The sequence below is a fragment of the Sarcophilus harrisii genome, chromosome 1 (assembly GCF_902635505.1).
Source record: "Sarcophilus harrisii chromosome 1, mSarHar1.11, whole genome shotgun sequence".
NCBI lineage: Eukaryota > Metazoa > Chordata > Mammalia > Dasyuromorphia > Dasyuridae > Sarcophilus > Sarcophilus harrisii.
In genome coordinates, this window is record NC_045426.1 from 117,010,067 (window position 1) to 117,035,528 (window position 25,462).

The 25,462-nt window shown below is 37.5% G+C and overlaps 1 protein-coding gene across 2 annotated transcripts in view; it reads right to left on the bottom strand.

Moving 5' to 3' along the window:
• Positions 1-20,189, bottom strand: part of RIC1 (RIC1 homolog, RAB6A GEF complex partner 1) — a 130,582-nt gene extending 110,393 nt beyond the window's left edge. Inside the window, exon 1 of one of the 2 annotated variants that reach the window (XM_031962014.1) lies at positions 19,961-20,104. In XM_031962014.1, coding sequence (XP_031817874.1) covers positions 19,961-20,104 — 144 coding nt within the window. Of the gene's footprint in view, positions 1-19,960 lie in introns of both variants that reach the window. The other variant, XM_031962024.1, reaches the window with a different exon arrangement.
• Positions 20,190-25,462: the final 5,273 nt, after the last annotated feature.

Sequence of the window (25,462 nt, forward strand, 5' to 3'; positions counted from 1 at the left end):
TATATGAATGTTATAGAATATTATTGTTCTGTAAGAAATGACCAGCAGGATGAATACAGAGAGGCTTGGAGAGACTTACATGAAATGATGCTAAGTGAAATGAGCAGAACCAGGAGATCATTATATACCTCAACAACGATACTGTATGAGGATGTATTCTGATGGAAGTGGATTTCTTTGACAAAGAGAAGATCTCAGTTTCAATTGGTCAATGATGGACAGAAGCAGCTACACCCAAAGAAAGAACACCGGGAAATGAATGTAAACTGTTTGTATTTTTGTTTTTCTTCCCAGGTTATTTTTACCTTCTGAATCCAAATCTTCCTGTGCAACAAGAGAACTGTGTCTAGGACTGCTTGCCATCTGGGGGAGGGGGTGGAAGGAGGGAGGGGAAAAATCGGAACAGAAGTAAGTGCAAGGGATAATGTTGTAAAAAATTTCCCTGGCATGGGCTGTCAATAAAAAGTTATAATTATTAAATAAATTAATTTTAAAAAGACTCAATACTAGACAAAAACTGTGGGAAAATTATAGTTAAATATAAATTAGGTTTAGACAAATGTATCATACCATATACTAAGATAAGCGTCAGACACAAGAGTCAAACATAATAAATCACATTATAAATTCGAGGGGCAATGAAGAAATTATTTTTCATATCTTTGGACATAGAAGGAATTCATGCTCAAACAAGGGATACAGAAGACTATGAAAAAAAAAAAAAAAGACTATGAGATAAAGTGGACAATTTTCATTATATAAAATTAACAAGTTTTTATGCAAATAAGACCTATAGAGTTAGAAACAGAAGGGAGATTGGTAACTGGGAAGGGGGAGAAATCTTTGCATCAAGGTTTTTTTTTTGGGAAAAAGCCTCATTTCCAAGACATAAATGAACTCACTCAAATTTAAAAGAACAAGAGCCATATCCCCACAGAAAAAGAGTCAAAGGATATGAACAAGCAATTTTTAAAGGGAAGAAGTTCAAGCTAACAATCATATGAAAATATAATAGAGATATCAGAAGTCTCAGAGAAATATAGCCAAGTAGGAAATGAGATGTTTATCCTTTTTTCTTCCTTAGCACTGGCAATTTTGCAGTTCATGGTGCCACAGAGAGTAGTGATGAGGTTGAACATCAAGACTGACCTGATCTTTCAAGATAAAGTTTTCCTAATGATGAAATTCCTGGGGCATATTAGTGTCAGAGAAGTCTGAAAATAGAGCCAGTCCTATGGAAAATGAGAAAATATTTATCCTGAGTTCTCTCTATAAATGGAGGCTTTGGAGTTCATGATTCAACTCTCCAATCAGAAAGGCAGAAAATAGTGATGAGGTATAAGTATCAGGGCTAACTAGATTATGAAGGATGATGAAATAATACAATCCAAAACAATGTGAGTCAAAGAACAGAAATTTTTTAAATAAAGAATTATATGAAAAAAAATTTATTAGAGAATCTATTGAAACTTGGTTATATAAGCAAAAGCAATTCTTATTTTTTTTTAGTGTTTTTTTTTTAAACAAGGCGATTTAAGCCTTTAATCTGTATAAAATTCCATCTCCTCCCTTCCCCCAATTATGACAACTAAATTTTTCAGGTCCCATTTGAAAACCGTATTTCTTTACAAATTTATTTTAGCAGTTAAAAAAACAAAAACAAAAAAGTTTTTGTTCCTTTAAGACATCAATCTCTTCACCTGTAATGGCAATTATTACTTTAAATTCTTCCTAAATTAAATAATTTTTCTTTTTAATGGAAAGAGCCTAACTTCCCTTTTCTTTTCTATTTCTTTTTTTATGTTGATGAGTTTTTTATTTTCAAGATACATGTAAAGAGTTTTCTAAATTCACCCTTGCAAAATCTTGTTTCAAATTTTTCTCCCTTCCTTTCCCCCACCTTCCTCCCTCAAGACAGCAAGCAATACAATATAGGTTAAACATGTGCAATTCTTCTAAACATATTTCCACATTTATTATGCTGCACAAGAAAAGTCAGATCAAAAAAGAAAATAAAATGAGAAAGGGGGAAAAAGCAAGCAAACAACAAAAAAGGGAAAATACTGTGTTGCAAATAGACATTCAGTCCCTACTATCTTCTTTCTGGATGCAGGTGACTCTCTTCATTACAAGTCTACTAGAATTGGCCTCATTGATGAAAAGAGTCAAGTCTTTCCTAGTTGATCATCACACAATCTTCTTGTTGCTATGTACAATGTTCTCTTCATTCTACTCACTTTACTTAGTGTCAGTTCATGTAAAGTTCTCCAGACTTTTCTGAAATCATCCTGCCAAGTATCTCTTATAGAACAATAATAATATTTCATTACATTCATATACCATAATTTATTCAGCCATTCCCCAACTGATGAACATCTATTCAGTTTCCAGTTCCTTGTCACTACAAAAAGGGCTGCTATAAACATTTTTGGATATGTGGGTCTTTTTCTCAAAAAGTTCTCTTTCTAAACATTTCTATCAAGAGAAAAGAACAAATACAGATAGGTGAATATGGCAAATAGTTAAGATATATCAAAACAAAACCTTAAGTCATAAATCAAAAAAACACCAACTGAACACAAAATTAGATATTTTAACTATCAAAGACAAAAAAATTGAAAACAATAGCCATAACTTCATATACTTGCCCAACAAAGAGTCATGGCAACATGAACTTAGAATACAAGCTCATTTGCAAAATGTTATGTAGGACAGTGGAGCATCTAGGTGGCAAGTGGATAAGCACCAGGTTCATAGTAAAAGAAGACCTGAGTTCAAATCCACTCTCAGATTACTTATTAACTGTGTGACTCTGGGCAAATCACTTCAACTCTGGTTGCCTCAGTTTTGTCATCTATAAAATGAGCTGACTCCAAGCTGGCTCTTCTTTGCCAAGAAACTCTAAATAGGGTCACAGAGTTGGACATGACTATAAGGACTGAACAACAAAAACAAGAAGTAATCCATGGCATGTTATCAAGGATGACTTGCACAAAAGAAGACAACACTGGGGATATATAGGATTAGAAGGAAGGGGGAGGGGAGGTTCTATAATAGCCAGGAAGAAGAAGGGAAAAAAAAGGTGAATGGTCTAGCAATTAAATTGGTTTCCATAAACAACAAAAGAAATACAAGCAGATCTCCAATGCATTAGGTAGATCTGTTATGGAAGATACATGGAGAACAGCATAGAATGAGAAGGTAGATTGTGCTGCACTAGTAGAGGGAGTCTCTATATCAATGAGATCATGAATCTACCAAAGGTCAATTTTATTACTTCAAAGTACATATGATAATTGGAAACAAATTAATATGGTTAATAGCAGTTAAATGAAAGCCTTAATTTTATGAAAACTATTTGTAATTATTTTATTAGCAGTTCATAAGTAATCAAATAATTAATCTATCAGTGGCTCAAGTATCTCTGAAATAGATATTGATATTTTAGAAGTATTTTCTTAAGTAGTTCCTTATGTAGAAACACTCCCTGAAATCATACTCTTAAATTACTGCTCGCCAAATATTGCTAATATAAACTTTTGTTAAGGCCCTGCCTAAATTCTCAAAAATTTGGAATTAATGGTTTTCTAATTAAGGATTATTAAACAGGAAACTGAATAACTTATCAGAATGTTAATTATAAGGTACAAAGATCAAAAGGTGACTAGGAAAAGAAAACAATCTGAATATGCAATATCTTGCTAAATTTTATAATCTCCCCTTCTGAAGTCCTATCCTGTTCAATGGCTTCAGCTATCATTTCTACAAAGATCATTCCCAAATCTTTATCTCTAAATCTGAACTAATTTTTACCTGCCAAGTACATACTTAATTACTGATGTTTGTTACTTCAAGTTCAACCTGTCTAAAATCAAATTCATAATCTTGAAAACACTATTAAATATTTCCTATACAGAAGAAAGGCCCTATGGGAGATAAAGCACATATATAAGTACAAGTTGGAATATAATAAATGCAAAAAAAATCAAATAAAGATACTAAAAGAAATTTGAAGGGCAAGACTGTTACAAAAAAAACCCAGTTTCCTTGCTAATTTGCCTATTTCTATAAATGGTAATATTTTTCTCAGTCATCTAGGTTCAGAACACTAAGTAAGAATGTTAACACAAACTGTCCCTTAGCTCTGCCACTCAGTAAATTTTTGACTTTAGACAAGATTCGCTAAGGTTCATTTTCTCTCCTATAACATGTATATGTTACTAATTGCAGCCTCTGCCTCATATTGTTGCTATACTAATTATGAGAACACACATTAAAAATCTCTTGTAACCATAAAGCACCATATAAACATGAACAAGTGATCTTGCATTCCATCAATCCTTTTCCAATCTGTCCTTTTACTCTGTTCCTTAGGTAACTTTTCTAATATTCTTTTCAAGTAAAAAAACAAACGAAAAAGACCCTAAAACCTTTGGTGACTACCCATCACTTAGCAAACAAAATATGAACCCCTGGTCCCTATCTCCTTATTGATACCTTCTTTGATGCTTCTACTCCCAATCTCCTCAAATTTCTCATAGCATTTTGCAATACTCTTAAATTGACAATAACAATTGACAATAAAAAGACAATAACTATCTTATTATTCTAAAGGGTTTAGATATCTGTACTGATAAAATTACTTAATCTGATAAAATCACAACTCCCTTAAGTACTGAAATATGTTAAGTGTCATGTAGGGTGTTTATGAACAAGAATGTACAAAAAGCCAAAAAAGGAAATCATTTTTTGGTTCAATTTTTAATGGAATGCATCATGGAAGGTTAGGCCATTAAGGATTAATGGGATTTCAAAGATAATAAATTATTTAAAGACATAGTACAATACATGGCTATTACAATGGAATGAAACAAACTGGATTTTGTGAGTTGTTGAGGTCAAAATCCAACACCAGTTGGGGAAAACCCATAACTCTAAAAACCAGGTAAGTCGTAGCTAGAGTTGAGACTACCACCTGAGGACCACATTTCTTAGGCCTAAATTCTAGCCTTTTTCACTTTAGACTGTGGTACAATTTCTAATAACCCAAGGTCATCTCTAAGAGAAGACAATAAGTAAGGCTTCAAAGAAATGTCCCAAAAATAGACTAAAAGAGGACTTTTTACAACTAAGAGTGAATGATCCTTCCTCATCTCAATTAAAGTAATCACAAAAGGCTTAGACACCTAAAGCTATTCAATTCACTCCACTATAATGGGTGAATAAGTCAATTGGAGAGGATTGGAAGGTTTGGGCCACTGGATAAAGGCAGCTGGTACCCCAAAAGAAACATCTTGTAATTAGCCAAAAGAATCAGACATATCTCTTAGCCTACATATAAAAATAGCAGTAAGTTAAACAGTGGGTCAGTCCACTAATAGAAAACTTCCCCTCTGGAGCCCCTAAGAAAAGATTGTTCTTTGGAAAAGGAGAAAATTCTCCAAGTGACTCAGATTTTAAAAAGACACTCACAAAAGCTGAAGACAGCATACCTAAATCAAGATTAAGTACAGAAGAGTGGTAATAAGCATGTAAGAATAGTGCCAAGAGGACTAATAATGCCCAGAATGAGCTGAGGCTAACCAAAAACTAAAGTGTATTAAGCTAACTTCTGTAAGCAATCTCAAATTAGTTATTAAATTGTTCATGCCCTTTGGCACACAGATTCCACTATTGGAAATGTACCCCCCCCAAAAAAAGCTAGTAATAGAAATATCAGTATGTAACCCCCCCCCCCAAAAGAAATCATAACATTGTTTTAACACCAAGATTGAAGTAAAATTCCAGATGGTCAAGAAATGGATACTTTTTATTTATTATGATTTTGTTGATATTAATGACAACTATAGCATATACAAAATGGAAAATATAAAGAATTCAGAGAACCATAGTAAGACTGGTAATATAATTATATGTACACTAGCCATTAGTAATGTAATTGAAGCAAAGTAGCATAAAAAAAGTAGAACCAGGGCAGCTAGGTAGCGCAAAAGATAGAGCACCAGCCCTGAAGTTAGGAGAACCCGAGTTCAAATATGGTCTCAGACATTTAAGACCTCTTGGCTGTGTGACCTTGGGCAAGTCACTTAACCCCAATTCCCTCAGCCAAAAAAGAAAAGAAAAGAAGAAAGAAGAAAAGAAAGTAGAACCAATTTTTTTTAAAACTAGGGCAATATTGACAATCCCTACAATAATGAGAATAAAGTCAAATTTGAGAGGCCACAAAACTCTACTTGGAAAACAGAATACATCTTTCTTTTAACAATAAATAAACTGTTTTCAGGAAATGTATATGTGTGTGGGAAACAACTGAGTGGTGGGGAAGTGTCTTATCTTTAAAAAATATTAATAAATTTAATTTCAAAAAAGATAATGAGACAGATTATGTCTTCTTACCCACCACAGTCCCTAGCATACAGCATACCGTTGAGCTCCAGGCAGGTATTCAATACTTAGTGAATTTCTGGCATTGCTCCAGTGTCAAGTAATTCTTTTGTATTTGCTTTTGTTATTCCTTCCATTTTGAGGACAGAGCATGTTCTTTAAGGTCTGAGTTTATTGTATGTCTTTGTGCCACAATCATTTCTTTAGATGCCTCTCTCTCTTTTCAGTCACACTGGGATCATTTACTTGCACTGTCAATTTCATTTTTCAGAGATTTCTATCAGATCAGTCTGACTGATCTTAGCACTTAAAGCTGTTTGATTCTGTGTGTCACTTTGCCTCAGTTTTCTCTATTGTAAAAATGATGGTAAATATACCATCTACTGCTCAGGGTTGTAGTAAGGACCAAACAAGATCATATTTGGAAGATGTTTAACAACAAAGTACCCAAAACACAGTAGGTGCTTTAGAAATGCTTAGTGAAGAAACAAAAGGGATTAGAATAGCAAGTGGTAGTGGGACCTGAATGAACCACACTATTTGATCTTGTGACCGGTCAATTAGGTATTGTTTCCATATTCCTTTGATTGAATAGTCACAGGGGAGAGGGATAGTAGGACATCCCTTTTTCTGATTTTAGGGAATTGTACTTGTTTGCTTTCTCTCTCCCAATTTGGAAAGCCCCTAATCTTTCTCCAACTGAAAATCATAGTACCTAATTTCATATCCTAGTTACCTCTTTTCCTTTTAATTAATTGGTCTTATTTGATTGCTTTTGATGTATAAAGTTTGTTTCCCTTTATGTTCAGGATCTTGTGCCAAAGCTGAGGGGATCTAGTCGAGTTTGTTAGGCAAGTGGCTTGTACTGCTTAATAAATTGATATGCTCAGACGCGCAAATGTTTATTTTCCTTCACCTGCCATATTCCTCCCTTCCTTCTTTCCTTTTCATCCAACCCTGAGATCATTGAGTCAATATCTAGGAACTCCAAGTGAAAAGAGTATGAAGTGGCTGCCAAAAATATTAATAGAGTCTGCATTAATAGAAGTATGGTACCCAGAACAAAGTATAATAGTTCTATTGTACCCTGAGCTAGTCAGACCACATCTCGAATGCAACGTTCACTTTTGAATGTAATTTTAATAAAAATGTTGGCAAACTAGAATAAATCCAGAAGAGAATGACTAGGATAGTAAGGAAAATTGAAAGCATGCTGCATAATACAGTTTGGGAAACTACACAATTTTTACCTGGAAAAAAAGGATGACCAAGGATATGCTTAATATTCAAGTTAGATTTAATCTGTATAGTTATAGAAAGAAGAACCAATAGTTATAAGTGATAGGAAAGCAAATTTCACTTCAACATAGGAACTTCTTTCAAGTATAGTTTTCTAAACCTGAAAGGAGCATCTTTGCAAAGTAGTCAGCTCTACATCACTGTTAGTGTTTCAGCATAAGCTAGACCAATTTCACTCAGGATGTTACAGAGGAGGTTCCCATACTGGGTAAGAGAAAAGTTGAATCATACAAAAACAGCTGATATATTAATATCCCTTTATAGTGTACAGAACTTTTATATGCAGTTTATCTAATTTGACCTTCATAACAATCCTGTGTAATGGCACATAATGATAACAATAATTTGATTATTTTACAGGATAAAGAAATTTGAATTCAAAGCATGCCAATAGTCACAAAGCCATGATGAAGTATGGAGTATGGATCCTGGCAGGAATATGGGTAGGTCTCCTAGTTCTCCACAACACCAAGTTAGGGCAGGTTTGCAGTGAGAAATGCTACACAAAAGGCTGTGATAAGAAAGGCACTTTATTAAAGAGAATGACACCAAGATATTCTCTTAGTAGGCAATGTCAAAGAATTGCAAAGAGACATTTTCTCAGGGCTTACTTATATACAGAAACAAAACAATTTGGGCTTTGCATCCGAAAGGAACATACTTGAGATAGGGTATGGGAAAAGAGTCTTTCCCAGGGAACGTAGATTTTGCATCCAAAAGGTGCATAACGTATGGGAAGAGAGTCTTTCCCAGGGAATGCAGATGCTCTTCTGGACGAGGCTGTTTTGTCCTCATCAGCCAGAAATAGTAGAGGCTGGACTTTTACATGGATATTTAAATTCTATTGGTAATCAGGGGCTGAAAAAAAAAAAAAAAAAGCTAGCACAATGTATACCTAATTCTATGAATCTATGACATTCAAAATGATTACTCTCCTTAAATATATATCTTTTAATTCGCAATAGTTTTTTTTTGTCATTTTATTGTCTACCTGACTTGAATTTAATTTAATTCATTAAATATTTACTAAAGAGTTAAGTATTAACTACAACTCTAAGAAATGACAATGCCTACTTTTAAGGAGTTTTTAGTATACTTCGGGAGAAAATTAAGACATATATATTTCATAGACATATATAGAAATAAGGATGATATGACTTGGGGTATGAGTGAGGCAAAGGACAAATTTTGGTATGAGAGAAGTAATTTGTTTGGACCCCCTACTCTATTCCAATCAGTATTAATCAATTTGATAAAATCATAGTAAAGTTCTATATATAAGGCCCCAGAGCTGTGACCTGAATATTCTAGGTTCACTTGCTAAACTACAGGAAATTAACCAAAGGCCTTTCACTTTTGTTTTGTCAAACTGACATGGGTGAATTGTGTAAAAATTGTGTCCCCTTTAATCTGTAAAATAATCACTGAAACTGTGTCCCTTTTGATCTGCAAAAGAAGAGATTCAGGGTCTCCCAGAGAGTCTGGGGAAACGCAGATCTTCCAGACCAGCATCATTCGATTGGAAATCTTGGATAAATCACCCCCACCCCACCACACCCCTCCACTGAACTTTTTGGGAAATCTGTTCCCCCATTCAGAATGAAAAAGTCTTCAAAGTAATTTCATTCAATTGGGAGATTCTGGTCTGATAAATCAGTTCAAACTGCCCCAAGATTTGCTCATAAAATAGGTTTCTGCCAAAATTCTTTGCAAATTTCTTCATTAAGAAATCTGCTGCTAAGAAAGAGAGAGTGCTTCTTAGTGAAAAATAAAACTTCCTTTTTCTGCCACAGACTTTGGGGTTTGCAAAATTCTTTCCCATTTGGACCTGCATCTCCCAGCAGAGAGGGGATTCTATCTCATATTCCTACATATCATTATGATGATGGTCAATCCCAGCTTGTCAGGTGACAACTACATGGAATGTCCCCCAAATATTTTTGTACCCCTGTTTTAAATCACTTGTCCAACAGGAGCAGATGACCATCTTATGACCAGACTGCTTAGGTCACTGACTGTGATAGCTTGTACCACTTCTCCCAAATTGGGAGGAAATTAAGGAGAAGCCTGATTATCTTATGTGAAGATATTCCTTGCTTCACCCAACTTGTGACCCTGCTGACATGTTATTTTGTTTATTCAAAGGTGTTTGGTATTACTGTTCTGGGATGACTAGACATCTAGCCCTAGGAAAGACTGGAAGGATAATAAAGTGCAATTGGCTCAGATTTCTGTTTCAGTCTCTCTTACTGTAGGTGGGATAATTTAAAACCCCATAGGTAAGATACTAAATGTTTGAGAGGAGAAAACACTTCCATCCAGGATGATTAGGAAAGCTTTCTAGACAAGAGATCACATAAGTTGAGCTTTGAAGGAAGAAAAGGATTCTGAAAGGTAGAAATGAAAATGGAATGAATCCCAAACATGGAAGAATGGACTAAGAAATGTATGGATGCAGAAAATGGTATTCAAATCTGGGAAACATTTAATAATCCATTTTGGTTGGAACACAGAATGCAAGAAAAGTAGCAATGTGAAACGAGGCTGTAGAAACTCTTGGGGCTTTTCTCCAACACTACCTTTACTCATCATAGGGCAGCATTCCCCACTCAGCTGCTAAAGCACTTGACCTGCACACTCCCAATAACTATGCAAATTCTCAACCTCTTTCCTTCTCAGAAGAGTATGTGCAGGACCCATTTGAAAAATCTCCACTTCCTAGTGTACCAATCCCCAAATTATTTCATGACTGTTAGTCATCCTTTAGCCAGCACGTAAAAAAAGAATCCTATACCCCCTCTACTTTTCATTTTTGTTCTATTGTTATTGTTTCCCTGTGGGACAGAATAAACTAATGTGGATGAACAAACACAGATGGATTATTCTTTACATAGTGGATCTCATTACATGATCTCTCCCACAGATCCATCCCTCTTCTAAATTCCTTAACTCTATTAAGGACATCATGCTCCTTTTTCTATCTCTTGATTTCTAAACCTTGTTAATTTTGACTCTTAATTTATCAATACTGTTCTCTTCAAAGTGACCAATGATCCCAAATGCTAAAGCTGATGGGTTTTTATTCTCTTTTCAGCAATTTTTCACACTGCTGATCACCCATTCCTCCTGAATATTTAATCTTACATCTTTTGCTGAAAATGATATGCATCACTTATAAAAAAAACTCTCATATATGTAAAGTTAAAAAACTGGGGACCAAAACTGTCTATTTAAAAATTTTCCAAATGAAATTTCAGTGAGTTTGACCTGATTTGTTAAAATTTTAAAGATGGCAAATCTTCCCATTAGTTTACAAACACTAATTAAAAACTGTAAAAGACTGTTATCAGAAAAGATGAAAATACATCAATCAAATACCAACAATAACTTTGGCATAATTGGTACAAGAAATTGTGGATCTAAATGTTTGTAAAATTAGTTAATTACTAAATCACACAATCATTAAAGCCTGACACTGAAATAAAATGAACTTAGAATCAGATCTTTGAATCCCCTCTACCACAAAGTATTAAACTAAACATTTCAAAAATATTCAAGCAAATTCAAATTCTCATTAAAAATATTACCTTATTAACATCATTTGTAATATTTTAGTGAGAACAAAGAAATTTTATGTCATTGCTAACTAAATAACATTTTAAACATTATTTTATCTTTCTCATACCCTCTGGATAAGTTTTAAAACATGTTTTAAATATTCTTATTATTATAATTATACAAAATAATTAAATAACATATATAGCTTATAAATAAGTAAACATAGATATATTTCTGCACCACACAACTCAAGCCTTAATTTTAAACCACGTTCTCCTATAAATCTTGATCTCTCTCAAAAGCAACACAGATATCCCTAAGCAAAAAGGGACTATCTTTTACTTCATCTGTACCTATGACAACAAGTTATAATGATGAGATCTAGATTTCAGGGTTCCCGGTGAGGGAACTAAATGATGAGGTCTAGATTTCGGGGTTCCCGGTTAGGGAACCAAAAATGATGAGGTTAGGGTTCCTGGTGGTTAGGGAGTTGAATGATGTGGTTAGTAGCAGGCTTGGGGTTCAGGGAACCAAAAGAAGAGGTTTGGCTCCCCTAAATCCCCCCAGGATTCAGCACAGTAGGAAGTTGTGGGAACCCCCTTCTGGCAGATGAAGAGATTTCCGAACCAAATAGCTAGACTGGCAAAAAGAAATTTATTATTGGCATTGGGAAGTCAGCCTTTGTTATGCATGAATAGAAAGACTGAATTCCTTGGTGGCAAAGTCCTGACAGATAAATATAAAGTTTCTAGTAGAGGAGTCCTGGCAGAGAAATAGAGAATTTCTAGCAAAGAAATCCTTGACAGAGAGGTATAAAGTCTTGTTAGGAAAATAGGTGAGAAAGATAAAGAGAGGGTAACACTGAGAGAGAATATCATTTCAGCGGGCAGAGATTACTGCTATGCTAGGGAGAGAGAAATTCCTTGGTATGTTAGGTTCTCTGCAAGGACTGAGCCCCAAGTTAGGCCTTGGCTACAAACTGGGGGTTGCTCTTGATGGGGAATGGGTGCAACCTGACCTGGAATTAGAATAGAGAATCTTAGAACTGAATGAGTGTCCCTAGGCTGAGCTTTAATTCAATGGGAAGCTTAATAAATAGTGAAAGTTAACAATGGGGGTGGTGCCCTCTCTCAGGTAAACAGAATGAAGCTGTTTATCCTATTTCTCTCAGGGTGGGGTTTTTTACAGAGACCAGGATTCAAGGAGACTTCTCCTTGAAGGAGTTTTAGAGAGTTTTCTCCCTAGTCATTCCCCCCTCATCAATAATGGTATTATGGGGTCATGGAAGCAACAAGATGGAGGATTAGACTTTTTTTTTTTTTAAATTTCCCACAACTTCTCACATCTCCCAAAACATAATTTGCAATAGATAAAAAACAATTTCAACAGATTCCATGGTCTAGGAAAAGCTTTTTAAACTGTGGGTCGCAACCGTAGCTGAACATGGAAGCTGCAAAATTATGATTTATTATCAGTAAATTTGTAGTCCTATTTTATATACTCACATACCTGGGGTCGCAGAAAATTTTTCAGGTGGTCTAGAACATTGAGACTACAAAAGGACTCTCACTGACCCCTCTCTCATCTCCCATATTACAAGCAGTGAAGCTGCACTACCAAGCCTAGTACTCCACATATATGTCAGGGCTTGTAACAAAAACAAATCCCACTCCATTGCTGTTCCTTCCTTTATAGAGTGACCTGGGTTCAAAGGTGCAGAAATTTGCTCAGAGACCCCCATCCAGTGAGACAGCCTTTCAAAAGCAAAAGCTTGCTAAGGCCCCAAAACCTGTAATACCACTGAAACAAAGGTCTAAAATGGCTATGTTAGGAATTGTCTGCCCCAGCACAGAAGCTTTATGAAACAGGACAGGACACTATGTGTGGGTGAGAGGAGGAGGTGAAGAAAGTATTGTAGAGCATTCCATTAATCCTGAGAGAAAGAGCTCAGCATGCAACTAGGGCCAATTCTAACCACTCAAAAGTCACTTGTGGTGGAGACTTGGGCTGGGGAACCAAGAATAGCCAAGCAGGGGAGGAGGATGTGATGCTTTGAAATCCAGTCTCCAAGGAAATAACAATTAGTAAGGACAGTAAGAAAGAGAAGAGTAAAAAAAGGACAGCCAAAGAACTCAGGAAAATGAAAATTCAAAATCCTTCAATATACACAGATAATTCAATAGGAAAAACATTACAATAAGGAAATATAGCCTCTAGATCTAGTAAATGAGTTCAAGTGACTATGAATAAATACAGCAAAACAAAGGAAAGTTATCCAACACTTGATGAAACAGAAGACTTTTTGATTGAAGATTCACTTTTTAAGAATTTAAAAACAAGGAACCACAACAAACTGTTTCTGAGTGATCAAAAGAGAAATGGAAATTATAAGAATAAAATTTATGGCCTTCACAGCAGATTGGGAATGCAAATATATAAAATATACAAAAGTGAAGGACAATCCAGAAGAGAAGCAAAAAACAATCAACACTAAAAGAAAATACAATTACTATGCAAACAAAACATGAACTTGAAGACAAGATGACCAAAGTTGGTGTAAGGATTATCGGTCTCCTAAGAAGACATGACAGAACAACAAAAAAAATGTATAACACCATAATGCAAAAAGTAATAGAACTCTGAGACACATGGTCTTAAATTTAACAATGGGATCAAGTTCAGTAAGTAATCAGAAGCAAGATCTTTAAATACAAAGGAAAGAAAATAAAATGCAAGATTATTCTGCACCCACCAGAAAACTCAGGAGGGAATGAAATAATGCATTCCAAAGAACAATGGAGCTCAGGATGCAGCCTAAAGTAACTTATTTCTTAAATATGAGCTTAAACCTATATGGAAAAAATATGGACCTTTAATAATAAAGTGGCATTTGAAATATTTTTAGGAAGTAAACAAGAATTCTCAAAACTCCCTAACAAAAGAAATGCAGAATCAGTGAATAAAAAGGCAGCAAAAGCAGTAACAGAGTGCCAGTAGAGTGACCATTAAAAAAACCAAACAAACAAAAACAAGAAACTCTTTCTATATATATACAAATATATACAAAGTTTTATGGAGGTAACAGTAAAGTGGTCTGGAACACTAGAACACTATGAATAGAATTTAGCAACACTGCCTAGGAGAGTGTGTGTATTCAAAATCATTTTGGGAAAAAATCTGGAATAATACTAATAAAGTAACTAAAACATCCCTACTCTTTGTACTAGAAACTCCATTATTCCGATGAAATCACTTAGAAGAAGTTCATCAAACTATTTATATAGGCATTTTTTATAAATTGGAATTAGAATCAAAGTAGAGACCCACCAATTGGGGAACAACCAAATAAATTACAGTACTGAATATAATGGAATATTAATATACTGTAAAAAATGAAGTATATAATGAATAAAGACAAGCATGGAAAGATCCATATGAATTTATGCAGAGTGAAGTGAGCAGAATCAAGAAAATAAGAAACATTGTAATTACAGCAATGTAAATTAAAAAACACATACACCAAAAAAAAAGAAAAATCAAAAGTAAAGGTAACAAAGTTATAAAATTAAGCAGAACTCAACTGAAGAATTATGAGAGGATATTCGCAACCCATCCCTTTGAAGAAGTGGAAAGTCCATAGATGTTACATAATACATATTTTCTGACCTTTATTTTGGTAAGTTGTGCTGATTTCCTCCCCTCTTTAAAAAAATATTATTATATGGGAGGACTCTGGGACAGGGGAGAGGAGGGATACTTGGGATAACTATGATCATAGAAGATATCAATTTAAAAAAGCTTTTCAAAAATGATATTGGTGAGGTGACCACAGAACTTGGGAGTCAGAGGAAATGCACCAGTGAAATGATACATAATAGGCATTAAATAAATACTTGAATGGATCTGAATGGTTTCTAATCTAATGGGACTTATAGTTGGGGAAAAGACACATATGCTTGCAAGCCACAAGACATAAATTTATAAGAGGTACAAGTAAAGAGATCTGAAAGAAGAAAGATCATTAGTGACTTAAAGGAACACAGAATAAATAACGTTAATGCGAGACTTTCAAGGATGGAAAGGAATAATCCAAAAGTAAACAGTAATTGCAAGCATAAGGAACAGCATGAACAAGAACAGAGGCTTGTAAAATAAAGGTATTTAGTAATGGCAGTGAATGGTCTAATTTGGTCAGGTCACAAAGTATGTGTAAAGAAGAATAAGAAAAGTTAGACAGTTAGAATGTTCTAAGAATGTGGAAATTCTTAAATGCCAGGAAAAGTAAATAAACTACTCAGTAAGCAATATGGAACCCTTGAAGGGTTTTCAGCAAAGAATGACATAACTATAAGAAAAATTAATCTGATGATTCTACTAATGAAGAATTAAGGAGAAACAATAAACATAGATGGAGCCCTTAAGAAGATAGTTCAGACAAAGGAGTAATGAGGCCTTTGTGCTAGCTAGGATAATGACAATGAGAAAAGAATTTCAAGACTTAGTTATGTTGGAGTTAAAAACTAAAAAGATTTGCTAACAATCCAATAAAAAGGAAAAACCATAAAAAAGAAGCAATCAAAACATGGTAATCATTCATTCTATGCAGTATTATTTGAATGTACTTACTAAATCATAATCATGAAACCAAGGAAGAAAGAAAGGGCAATAAAGCTACAAAGCAGTAATGGCAGATGAAGGCAGAGAAAGGCCACTGGACATAGAAAACATGGCCAGCTTTATGAAAATACCTTCTATAGAGCAGCTGAAATTGCCAGATTATAAGATGAAGAAGTAGTTACATAAAGAGTAACCAGATAGGAGATAAGTAGTTATAGTCATAACTTAGAATAAAAGGGGTATGGGAACAGTTTTTAAGGATTAAGACACCTCTATATGTTTTTTATAGATAAAGGGGAAGCAGGGTGGGGGGAACCAGTAAAGAACGTACATTAAGGACAAATATAAGAAGAAAAAGGAAGAAATTAGGATCAAGAACACAGCTTGAGGGATTAGCCTTTGCAAAAGAGTGCGGATAACTATTCCCCTGATATATGAAAAAAGTGATGTCAATGAGATAATCTGAGGAGTTGATGGATTTATTTTCTCAGTGCAGAAGACCAAATCATCTATTATAAACCTAAGGGTTGAGGAACTGACAGAGAAGAGATTTGCAACAGTTGCTGTTGAGAATGAGATAAATAGTAAAAGTACAAGACGATTTCCAAGCAGCAATGATGATCCAAATGAGGTTATGTTTGAACCAGGACAAATTTTTCCCACAGAAACAATGTTATAAATTATGGTTGGCTTCACAGGTTGGTCCACAAAAGCATATGTAACTGAACTACATATCCTACTAACAAGTTCTGGGCCCTGAAGGGAATGGATGACATAGTCCAGGAAAAAAAAAGGAGAAAAGAACCTTCTCTTTCTTTGTATAATCAGGCGTAGATTTCAACTACCCCGTATTTGTCATTGTACCCATTTCCTTTTTCTTTTTCTTCTACTTTTTTTTCTTTTCTTTTCTTTCTTTCTTTCTTTCTTTTTTTTTTTTGGCTGAAGCAATTGGGGTTAAGTGACTTGCCCAGGATCACACAGCCAGGAAGTATTAAGTGACAGGGCAGATTTGAATTCAGGGCAGGTGCTCTATCCATTTCACCAACTAGTTACCCCCATTTCCTTTTTCTAATACCATATGAAACTGTAATTTATTAATCAGGTTAAACTAAAATATAAATCAAATAAACTCTTCCTTACTTTATAATTTCAATTAGTATTAACAAAGGAAAAGAAAAAACAAATTGGGGCAAGATGGACATATGCAAGTCTAACCAGTGCCATGTGGAAGACTTGACTTTTAAGTCACCTTTTCCAAACTTTCTGGTTTCTTCTTTTTCTCCACTTTAAACCTCCATAAATCTAGATGTTGAGATGTAGACCACATGTTGAAGTCTAGATTTGCGGTACCTAAATGAAATTAGGGTTTAGTTAAGGTCTAGTGGAAGGTTTGGGGTACAGGAAATCAAACAAGAGTTCCCCTGCAACCCCCTTGGATTCGGTGCAAGGATCTAGTAGCAGCGTGGAATTCCCAATAAAAGCATTTATTGGCCCGGAGAGCTAGATTGATAAAAGAGGTTTATTATTGAGTTTAGGAGTAGGAGATAGGTGAAGGTAGAGATAAGGAGGGCACTGGACAGAGGGTGCTCACATGGCTAGCATGTTTGGAATCTCTGCAGAGGGGTTCCCAGTGTGGTCCTTTTAAGTCGGAGACTTAGCTCGAGGGGCTTTGGGGTGTAGCCCCAAAGTTGGCTCAGATCCGGGTGGGGCTGGGACAGGTCCCAATCTTCTATTGGAATTCAAAGGGACCAGGATTTGTGAGTCAAAGGGTAATTTACATTAGCTAGGGGGGTTGGGAATCAAAGATTGGAATCTTTCCCCCGCATCATAGAGATTTTCCAAATTTTTTACTGTGATTCTGATGGTAGCAACTTGGGGGCTCTATCATCAAAGGGAGGCAGAGATTTATTTGTAAGGGAGCTATTTTCTGCCTGTACTAGATTACTGAATTTATATAGTACCTTTCCTCCAAATTAATTAACTATGTATTACCATGCAATGTTTAATGAAAAGCAATGCTGGATGGAATTATCCTGATGACAATCCTAGAACGCTATCCATTTTAGTGTGATTAAAGCGCCTTTCAGTTCAGTACTCTCCTCATATTAATTTTATCTAATATTAAACTGGACATGTAATTTAGCATGAAGAAAAAAAAAGTAGTGCAGTCCAAATATTACAAAGGCAATTTAACATAATCTAGCAAAATTCTAAATAAAAAAATTTGTTTTTTAAACGAAGTCCAAATTATTATTTCTGCCTACATTTGGTAAGATATAGAGACTGGGCTCCATTTTAGTCTAAAAATCTGCTCAAAATATATTTGACCTCTCTGGGCCTCAGTTTCCACAAGAGTATAATGAGGATATCAGAATGAATAAACTCATCCCCTTCCAAACCTAAATCTATGCTCAAAAAAAAAAATCATTGTTTCAAAATGCTAAGAGCAATATTAAGTGCTTAAACTGATGTTTACTCCCGTTTACTCTGGTTCTTCAATTAGTACAAACAGAATACATATTCACAAACCCAATCAAGCTCAGAAATTTCCTATCTCAAAAAATTTAATGTTATTTATTGTTATTTCTGACAAAAGACTACAAGAATAATCAGACATATATTTGATGTAACAAATTATGAAGTATCAGCATTACCAAAATCCCAAAGCCAATCTTCCCACACTGTGAGGACAGTCAAGGGCATTAGACACTTAGATGGTAACATTGAGAGATTTCTGGTATTAACTTAATTGGGCCAGTTGGTTCACAAGGTCACATGACAAGAAATCATAGCCTATCTCCACACAGTTCAGTTAACTTCAAAAAGAAAAAAAAATGTTTAGCAAGTTTAAATGTTCATCACCACCCTAGACATTGCTGGGTAGTGCCTCCTAAAAAATAAATAAAAATAAAAAGAATGGCACATAATCTTTTTAATCTGTAGATTTCGAAAAATAGGCCTACAGCAGTTTGGGAGACTGGAAGAGGAAAATCTCATGCACGATTTATTTTCAAACTTGTTTCATTTATCCATGACAATAAGCTGTAAGTAGAACATAAATAATTAAAATTCAAAGAAAATGGAAAAAATTACTTGTACATCGCCTTCCTTTAAAAAGTCTCTTTTGGGGGCTAGGATTACGGAATGACTGGAATAATAAGGTCTCTACCTGTTATCACTCCTGTAGGAAAAAAATCTAGAGATAAAAGTCAAAAATATATAATTGGGGGCAAAGGGAGCGCAGGAAAAAAAAAAAAAAAAAAAGGAACTTTAAACGTGTATATTTATCAACCATTCCTTTTTAAAGAAGAGAAGGGGAAGGAGAAGGAGGTCCGCTCACAATTTTCAACACCAAAGTTATGCCAGAGAGAAAATGCTTGCTATTTGACATTCCATCACCCACCTAAGGTTCACCCAATTCCAATCCCATTGCAGAGGAAAGCTGGGGGTGCATGTCCCCCGGCCATTTATTTTAAACTGCTTTAAAAAAAAAAAAAAAAGGGAAAAAGTTCGGTCGGACTTTGCCAATGTTTTCTGTACCACACAGCGGAGCTCAGGCAGGGTGGGTGCGAGTTGAGTCGGCACCGACGAGCTTTCCTAAAAGTGGACATGTTCGAGGGCAGCAAAGTCCGACTGAACTTTTTTCTTCTTTTTTTTTTTTTTAAAGTCCAGCCTGGGGTATTCCCTCTCCGCCGCCGCCTCCTCCCCCTTCTCCCTAGCGTCCATCCCCCAGTCGGACTAGGTAGACAGGAAAAGGGAGGAGGAAACTGGGAGTTTCCCCGACTCTCCTTTAAACAGGTATAGAAGGGCAAGAGGTGCGCGGGGAAAATTAACAGAGGGAAAGGCAGGATGCGTGGGCTTGGGGAATGTGGCCGCGGGCATGGAGGGGGTCGAGGAAGGGTTCGGGGAAGATCCCCAGGAGGAGGAGCGCACGAGGAGGGAGGGCTCAGAAGTTCGGGGGCAGGGACTTAGTCCCGGGGCAGGCGAGAGGGGGGGAGGAAGGGATCCCGGCCGCGGAGGGATTTAGGGAGGGGGAAGGGGGAGGAGACAATGGAGGAGGGGACGGAACCGGGCTGGTGGCGGGGTCCCCTCCGGGACTTACTCGGCTGTACCAGATGCTGAGGTGGGCTGGGGCCAGCACGGCGAAGAAGGCTCTCTGTGAGTCGGTCTGGATGTGGAAGGGAGGCTCCGCCGGACTCCCCACGGGGCAGAGCAGCCTCTTGGGCCAGCCGCTCAGGAAATACATGGTTCACCCCGAACCGGCCCCCGCAGTTTCGCTGCCGCCGCTTCTGCGCCGCCCAGTCGCCGGCCCAGCTTCCCTGGACCCTTCCCCACCCCCACCCACCCCCCCCTCTCACACTCAGCCCCTCGGGGCCGGACCCCCGCCTCCCACACCGGTAGCGGCACCGGCGACGGTGGCTGCTCGGGGCATCTGCCCGCTGGCCGGGTCGGGCCAGGCCGACGCGACGCGACGCGACGCTCGCTCCCCGGAGCTGACGGGGCTGACTGAGGGAGGGAAGGGGGAGAGGGAGGAGAGGGAAGGGGATGGGGAGGAGGGAGGGAGGGAGGAAGGAAGGGAGGGAGGCGGGCCGAAGGGAAAGGGGGGGCCTGCCGGAGACCCGCCCCCGGCCCCGCCCCTTCCTTCGGCCGCACGTTGCGTCAGCACGCCTCAAGCGGCGTAATGGCGAGGAGGGAGTGACAACGTGGGGGGAAGCAGGTGAGTGCGTGCGTTCTCCTGTGTGCCCGCCCCTCTCAATCACGCCTACTAGTCTCGCGAGTAGGCCCCGCGCCCTGAAGGCTCTAGTGCGCATGCGCCGTTGTCCTTTTCCTTGGGCCGCTTGCTCTTTGCGCTAACTTGTAAAAATCACTTTTCCTTTTCCTTTCTCCGGCGTTTAGTGTGTAGTAGATGATTAATAAATAATTGTTTCTAATTCCGCGTTCTTCTTTATAAAGTGAGGTTAAACCTCGAACTACTCCCATACCTCTCAGGAGTACTGAACAGAAAGTAACCCTGCGGATCACAAGGGAAAAACCTCGGCGTCTGAGGCGCGTCGGGCCCCGGAGGAGGTCCAGCTAGTGCAAGTATCCGGCCGTCCCGAGCAGCCTTGGGTCAGGGAGTGCGCGGCTCCCTTCGGGGCCCCTCTTTCCCGTAGGCGGGGTCCTCGGGCGGGGCCCCGGGAAGAAAGGGCGGGATCTTGATGTTCTGGACTCACCGCGGTAGAAGTCGGGCAGAAACACCTCCTATCACCTTGAGAGCCCCGTTGGGAGTTTAGGCCGAAAACTTAGGGTGACTCTAGCCGAGGAGGGGTCCGAATCAAACCACGGACGCGTATTTGGCTCCTCTTAGGGGGCACCCATAGAAAAAGAGCCTGTAAATATGTATGTCCGAAGTAACGCTGGGTTACAGGAGTGGGAAGGGGTGGTTAAGGGAGCTGACCCTTAAAGGCAAATGGGGAACCGTAAGAAAGGCGCGCGTTTCAAGCCCTCTCCTGCCAGGAGGCAGGAAATAGCGAGCCGCAGGTGAGCATCAGACGGAAGGCCAATTTGGTCCGGCTGCACCGCCAAGTGTGAAGAATGGATGGTAGAGATGACGGATTTGAGGCAGAGTCCACATGAAGGGTGATGAGAGGCTGAATTGGCATGACGGCTGTCAGTGGAAAGAAAAGGAGAAAAGGGAAAAGATGTGTGGAAGGAAAAACAGATGTTGACAAGTGACTGAATATGTAAGGTCAAGTCAAATTAAGAAATATTTACAGTATTGTAACTCGTACTGGGGATACAAAGATAAAAACAGTCCCTGAATAAAAGGTATTCAAATTGAAGGAGGGAGATAATCCATAAATAACTAGGCATAAACATATATACAGGGATAAATTGAAGATAATCTCAGAGAGTTGAATGTAAGTAAGGAGGTAAGTATGGCACTGAGATTATGAACTTGGGTGACTGGAAGGGTGGTGGTTGCATCATAGAAATAGGAAAAAGAAGAGAAGTGGTTTTGACCTAGAAAGATAATATCTTTTGGACAAGTTGATCTGAGTCCAATGGGTAGGTGATGCAATCAAGAAATTGGAAATGTCATCAACATAGACCGAGTAACCAGATCCATGTGAGCTGATGAGATCGAAAGGAGAGTGGAAAAAGAAAAGAGGGCATAGTCTATCAAGTCAGTGGATTGATCCAAGATTAGAAGTAACTGGAGGGGTAATGTATAATAATAATAATGATATTTGTATTGTTCTGTAAGACTATTTCTTATTTGATCCTTACAACAACCCTATTTGTGTCCAGACAAGCAAACAGGCTGTCAGAAATTAAATGACATGATATCCCCCATGGAAGGAATCAGCAGGCACTAACATTCACAGATACTGTATTCACAGAAGCACAAGAATGTTAGAACTGCAAAAGCCCTTTGAGAGGCAGTGTCCTATAACCTTGGGAAAGACATAATCATAAGATTTGGATTTGGAAGGTATATAAGCAACCATCTAACCCAGGGTAGAAACCATCTGAGGTCTATGAAATCATTTGCTAAAGCAACTGCAGGCAATGATGAGCTGCTAGTTCCATCTGATAACTTCTTACTGCTTGAGTTATATAAATTGATAATTTTATATGGCCCATGAATTATGTTATAAATATCTAAATGGCCCTTGGCAAAAAAAAAAAAAAGTAAAGCTCCCCACTCTTGATGTAAGCCAATCCCCTCATTTTAGGTTTTAGGAAATTGAGAGCCAGAGGAGAAAAAGTAATTTTCTTAGTCACTCAGCCAGTAATCAGTAGAGATAACCATTCAAAAGCTAACCATCAAATATCTAATGATTCTTACTTAATTCAGTGTACTTTTCATCATTTCAGGCTACCTTCTCAATTTCTAGTAAATAACTAAAGAAAAGATGTTACTCTCCTCTGCTTCCATGTTCCCATGACAGTGACAAAGCTACGCCAGAAAGATGTCCCTTTTGGCCCACAGAAATCCTACCAAAACTTTAGCAACAAATCTTCATAGGTGTAAGAATTGGATGAGAGTTTAGTTTCCATAAAATTATGTTAAAAAAAAAAAAAAAGCAACTAAAAACCTAAGAAATGAAACCTAAACATTAGGCTAATGTAGAACAAGGAAAATAAAACTTATAAAGGGCCGTCTTAAAATAAAAAAACATGCTATTGGTAGATGCAGAAGAGGTATATATATTCCCAAATAAGGGCTAGGGTCACCAAAATGTGGGGAATGGGAGTTGTATGTAATTAGGGGAGGGACTGCCAATATAGTCACTTACAGGGAACTATAACCAAATATGGTGAATAATAATAGGACGTTGTAATCAGGGTTGGGGACTCACACTGGATAGGAGTGAGAGAGGGAGGGAGACTTAGGCAGTTTAGATAAGCTGTAACCTCTGTAGTATCCAGCTTATGTTTTCATATGCCCATTTCACTGAGGGAAGTCTTTACATACTTGAAGTAGACACCCTTCAACTCATCTTAAGGTTTTGAGGCCTTTAGTTACTCTCAACCTCGTTTAGCCCATCTGCCAAACTGGCAGGGTATGGCAGCTGTGCTTGTTACAGCTTTTTGGAGCTATAGATGAAATTTAGGTGGATCAGGTGAACACCAAAGATGGAAAGCAGCTCTATAAAGGGCTTAGCAGCCCTTTCTCCAAAAGTACAAGTCTTCCCTGAACACACTCCATTGTATGTGAAACCTCTGGACAATATATCAGTGCTATGCCAGGAAACTAAATCACTTCTATTTGAATTGTCTTAAAAAGATCCTGAAGATCACCTGACAGGATAAGATACCAGACACTGAAGTCTTTTCTTAAACTAAACTGCCAAGCATTTCAACTCTACTGTATAGAGCACAACTCCATTGAGCTGGTCACCTTATTCAAATGCCAAAAGTATGCTTACCAAAAGACTATTTATGGAGAACTCATAGGGTAAGCGCTTACAAGGTGGTCAGAAAAATCAATACAAGGACATTCTCAAGGTCTCTCTTAAAAACTTTAGACTCAGTTGTATGACATGGAAAACACTGGCACAGGACCTCCTGGCATGGTTTACCCTCATCAGAGAAGGTGCTGTGCTCTGTGAGTAAAGGAGAATTGAATTGGCCCAAAAGAAACACAAGATGTGCAGTATTAGAGAATTTATCCCACATGTTCATATGGACTATTTGTGTTCAATCAGATATTGATCTGATCAACCACAGTCAGACACACTTGTAACTTGATTCTAATGTAGTGATATCAATTTGGTCCCCTTCAGGAAAGGACAGTAACCTACCAACCCAGCCAATGGGGAAATCTGGATTGGGAACTTGTAATATTCTTCTCTAGAATGTAATGTTCTCTGGGAGCAGGTTTCTTTGGGGGTTTCTGGGATCATCCTTCCTTTCAGTTAAGAGTACTCACCTCAAATGCAGCCAGGAGTTAAAGTCCAAATCCTTTATTTTCTCTTTCCACGTCTTGTCTCCTTCCTTGGGCCCAGTTAGCTTTTTTAGAGGTCTGTCTCTTTCCTTGGTTCCAAGAGCTCTTGCCACTAGTCCTTTGCCTCTGCCAGCTTCAGCCTCTAGCTCCCTTCAAAAGTCTCCAGCCAGCACAAAGGTGGAAATGGAATAAATCTGTCTCTGCCTCCAAGAGTGGGCTTGTGCTCTCTGATTTCTGAATGTGCGGGACTTAATCTTGGTTGAGGCTCCTAACATATATGCTCTGTTAAAGGTGTGAATCTTGTAGAACTCTAATTAAGTACTAAGGATATTAGTGAACTAGAAAACTGTTAAGTACCATGCTAAATTAGATAATTATTGTCTCTATCAATTCCAGTGACTTAGCACCTTGTAAAAATTCTAACAGGGACTCGCACTCATTTGGGGGGAATTAAGCAATCCAGATAGGATGTAACCTTTGTAGTATCCAGTCAATAAGGAATCAGAGGAGGGACTTGTATTTCAGAACAGGGTACAAAAAAATTATGCTTTGATGCTTTTAAGGAGTGTGCCTCTTTCCAGACACTCATTTTTGCAAGATCATGAATTAAGACTTTTCTTGGCTTTATCAGCAAGTCTACAGAGTTCTTGACATACAAGATTCATGTCTCTTATATAGGCAGGATTTTTTTTATTCTTCAAGCAGCAAGGAAACTAGTGATTCAATCCCTAATCCCTTGGACCAAGCAAAATCTAATCCACACCCTATATCATTTACAGAAAACCAACCTATATAAAATTAGTGCTTTTCTTATCATATCCCATTCCTTAGTGGCAATGTTCCGATTTTTTAAAAGAAATCTTCCACTTCTAAAATGATTTTAAAGCATTTCTGACCTCAGGAAGAAGCCTAGCACAAGCAGTACAAGAGTATAATACAAATAATAAAAACAAAAATACTACAAAAAGTCCTTTAAAAACTAATGCATGCAACAGAGTTGATAGAAGCAGCATCAGAAATATCAGGGCCACAACTTTAATGACAACTCCTTTAATTCCATCTCCAAATCCCATCACAGGTCAAGATTACTTTGTATCAAGTTAAGTAAAAGATCATAAGCCTGCTCTCTAACTCCTGAATGTTCTTGAAATTAAGTTAAGGAAGAACCTA